The sequence below is a fragment of the Nicotiana sylvestris genome, chromosome 9 (assembly GCF_000393655.2).
Source record: "Nicotiana sylvestris chromosome 9, ASM39365v2, whole genome shotgun sequence".
Classification (NCBI taxonomy): domain Eukaryota; kingdom Viridiplantae; phylum Streptophyta; class Magnoliopsida; order Solanales; family Solanaceae; genus Nicotiana; species Nicotiana sylvestris.
This window is the reverse complement of record NC_091065.1, coordinates 82,064,683-82,067,251: the sequence shown is the minus strand read 5'-3', so window position 1 is coordinate 82,067,251 and position 2,569 is coordinate 82,064,683. Positions and strand designations below refer to the sequence as shown.

At 33.6% G+C, this 2,569-nt stretch overlaps 1 protein-coding gene across 1 annotated transcript; it reads left to right on the top strand.

Moving 5' to 3' along the window:
- Positions 1–615: 615 nt before the first annotated feature.
- On the top strand, positions 616–1,803 carry LOC104214024 (uncharacterized). Its single transcript, XM_009763617.1, has 2 exons — positions 616–1,466; positions 1,590–1,803. Exons 1-2 carry the CDS (start codon positions 616–618, stop codon positions 1,801–1,803), a joined length of 1,065 nt encoding a protein of 354 aa, XP_009761919.1.
- The last annotated feature ends 766 nt before the right edge of the window (positions 1,804–2,569 follow it).

Below are 2,569 nucleotides of genomic sequence, written 5' to 3'. Positions count from 1 at the left end.
AGTTATAAGGAAAGGGGGAAGGTTATTGTGGGTCATTGATCATCTGAGATCAGAGGCCGTGATTAAAGGGAAGTGGGGCGGGTCATACGACGGGTCTCGACCGGGTTAAGCTAAAGGGTCGTTTGGTCTAGGTTGCTAAAGGCAAAAGGAAACGGGCCAAATGTTTTTGGGCCTGCTTTTGCCCTGAAATTCATATTAAAACTGGGCCACAATTTAAATGCACAAAATTTATCAAAAATAATTTATGAAAAGTAATTAACAAATGATAAAATATTATTTATGTAGTAAATTTTTTTAAAATAATAGTTTAACATTTAAAATATAAAATACTATTTTGAGCACAAATAATGTAATAAAATATAATTACGCACATCATATAGGCTACTATTGCAAAATTGTGTAAAATAACTTAAAAATACGAATAAAGTAAAATATTCTGAAACATATATATGGATGAAAATAATAAATATGGATGATTAAGTTATCACAAAATAATTTAAATGGGTAACTAATAAATATTCAAGTAATTTAAATGCGAGAAAATTAATTTTAAAGCTTTAAAAATTATAAAAAAATATAGAAAATGCTCATATGACTCTTGTAGACTAAGTAATAATGCAAGTGCTCCCAGGGAATTCAAAACAAATGTTGGAAGCTCTTCACCTAGCAGAAGGCAGCTTTCCATTCAAATATTTGGGAGTATCTTTGTCCACAAGGAAAATTACTATATCACAATGTATGCCATTAGTGGAGAGGATAGTGGACAGAATCAGAAGCTGGACATCCATGTTTTTATCCTATGCTGGAAGATTACAACTCATCAAGAGTGTATTGTTTGAAATGCAGACTTACGAGGCTCAAGTATTTCTTATTCCAAAAAAGGTTATTAAACTGGTAAATGGTATATGCAGGAATTACCTGTGGACTGGTAGTCATGATACTACTCATAGGGCTCCTATAGCATGGGAGACTTTGTGTAAACCACAAACTGCTGGAGGTTTGAACATAGTCAATTATGAGAGATGGAATAAAGCTGCCTTGAATAAGCTTCTTTGGGCTATAATATCTAAGAAAGACAAGCTATGGATCAAGTGGATTCACTGCCACTACATAAAGAAGAAAGACATTGCTACTATGGAGACCCTTAAGCAAGCTAGATGGCTAGTAAGGAAGATGTTTGTAGCAAAAGAGTGGTGGGTAAATGATATTACAAAAATTCAAACCTGCACTCAGAATGGGAAGTTCAGTATTAGGAAGACTTACCTTCATACTACTCCACAGTATCCCAAAGTCCACTGGAAAATAATAGTTATGGTAACTGGAATGCTACCAAAACAAAAGTACATTTTATGGATGGCAATGCATAGAAGACTAGCTACAGTTGACAGATTAGTCAAATGGGGAGTTCAAGTAGATCAGTCATGTACATTGTGTGGAAGAGATATAGAAGAGACACATGACCACTTGTACTTCGAATGTTCATACTCACAGTGTCTATGGAAAGGAATGTTAAGATGACTAGAATATCAAAGGACAACTGGTAACTGGGAAACAAAAGTGCAATGGCTAATTGACAATGTAAATAACAGGAATCCAAGAAAGGTACTGCTAGGAGTGGTATTTGCAGCAGTAGTCTACAACATCTGGATGGAGCGAAATGAAAGAAGATTTCAACAGCAGAGTAAAGAGGCCAAAGACAGAGCAAAGGAAATTGCTCTTCAAGTGCATGTTGCTGGACAGAAGAAACCCAAATGGTTACCTATTCTACAGCCGTTCAATAGTTATCCTACATGTAATCCATGACACATATGACAGAAAGAGTCTATATAGTGTTAGGATTTTGCTAAACAATACTAGTTGTATAGTTGTTTTTATTTGGTTATACTTATGCGATCTGTTCTATAGTCCACAAGAACAGATGATGTAAATTGCACAAAAAGATTTAAATAAAGTTTTTCTTTCGACCAAAACAAATAATGCAAAATGTTATTTTGAAATTATATATACCATTTGACAAAATATGAGGGTAAAATTGGGTATCAATACCGGATAAATATAAAAGGTTACCCGACTTTTCTTCTATTTGTACTACAGATGTATAAGCATAATGATATAATCACATGCCATATTAAATTAGATGTTTACTAAAAGAAACATCAGTTAGCATGACCAGTTGGCTATCGCGGTTCAATTATGATGCGAAAAATGATTGAGAATTCACATTGGCATATATTGAAGAATTAGGAGATTCTTCGAGAATTCTCCTGCATAACTTATTCTCATGATAATTTGATTACTATACCAGATGGGGTTGGGATTGTATTCCCTGATTTTTGGAACGTATAAAAGATGATATATATATCCCCAGTCACCTGCCATGTGAACCATTTACTATTATATGATTTTAATAGATGTATCTATTATATGGTGACATGTGCGTTTGTTATCAACTTGCAATTTGGATTTTGCAAGGTTGATTGCTCAAATTATTAGAGCATAGTTCCAGAATATAAATTATGATAATTTATCTTGGTAATTCTGGTTTAAATCCAAGTTGGTTTACCAGAAA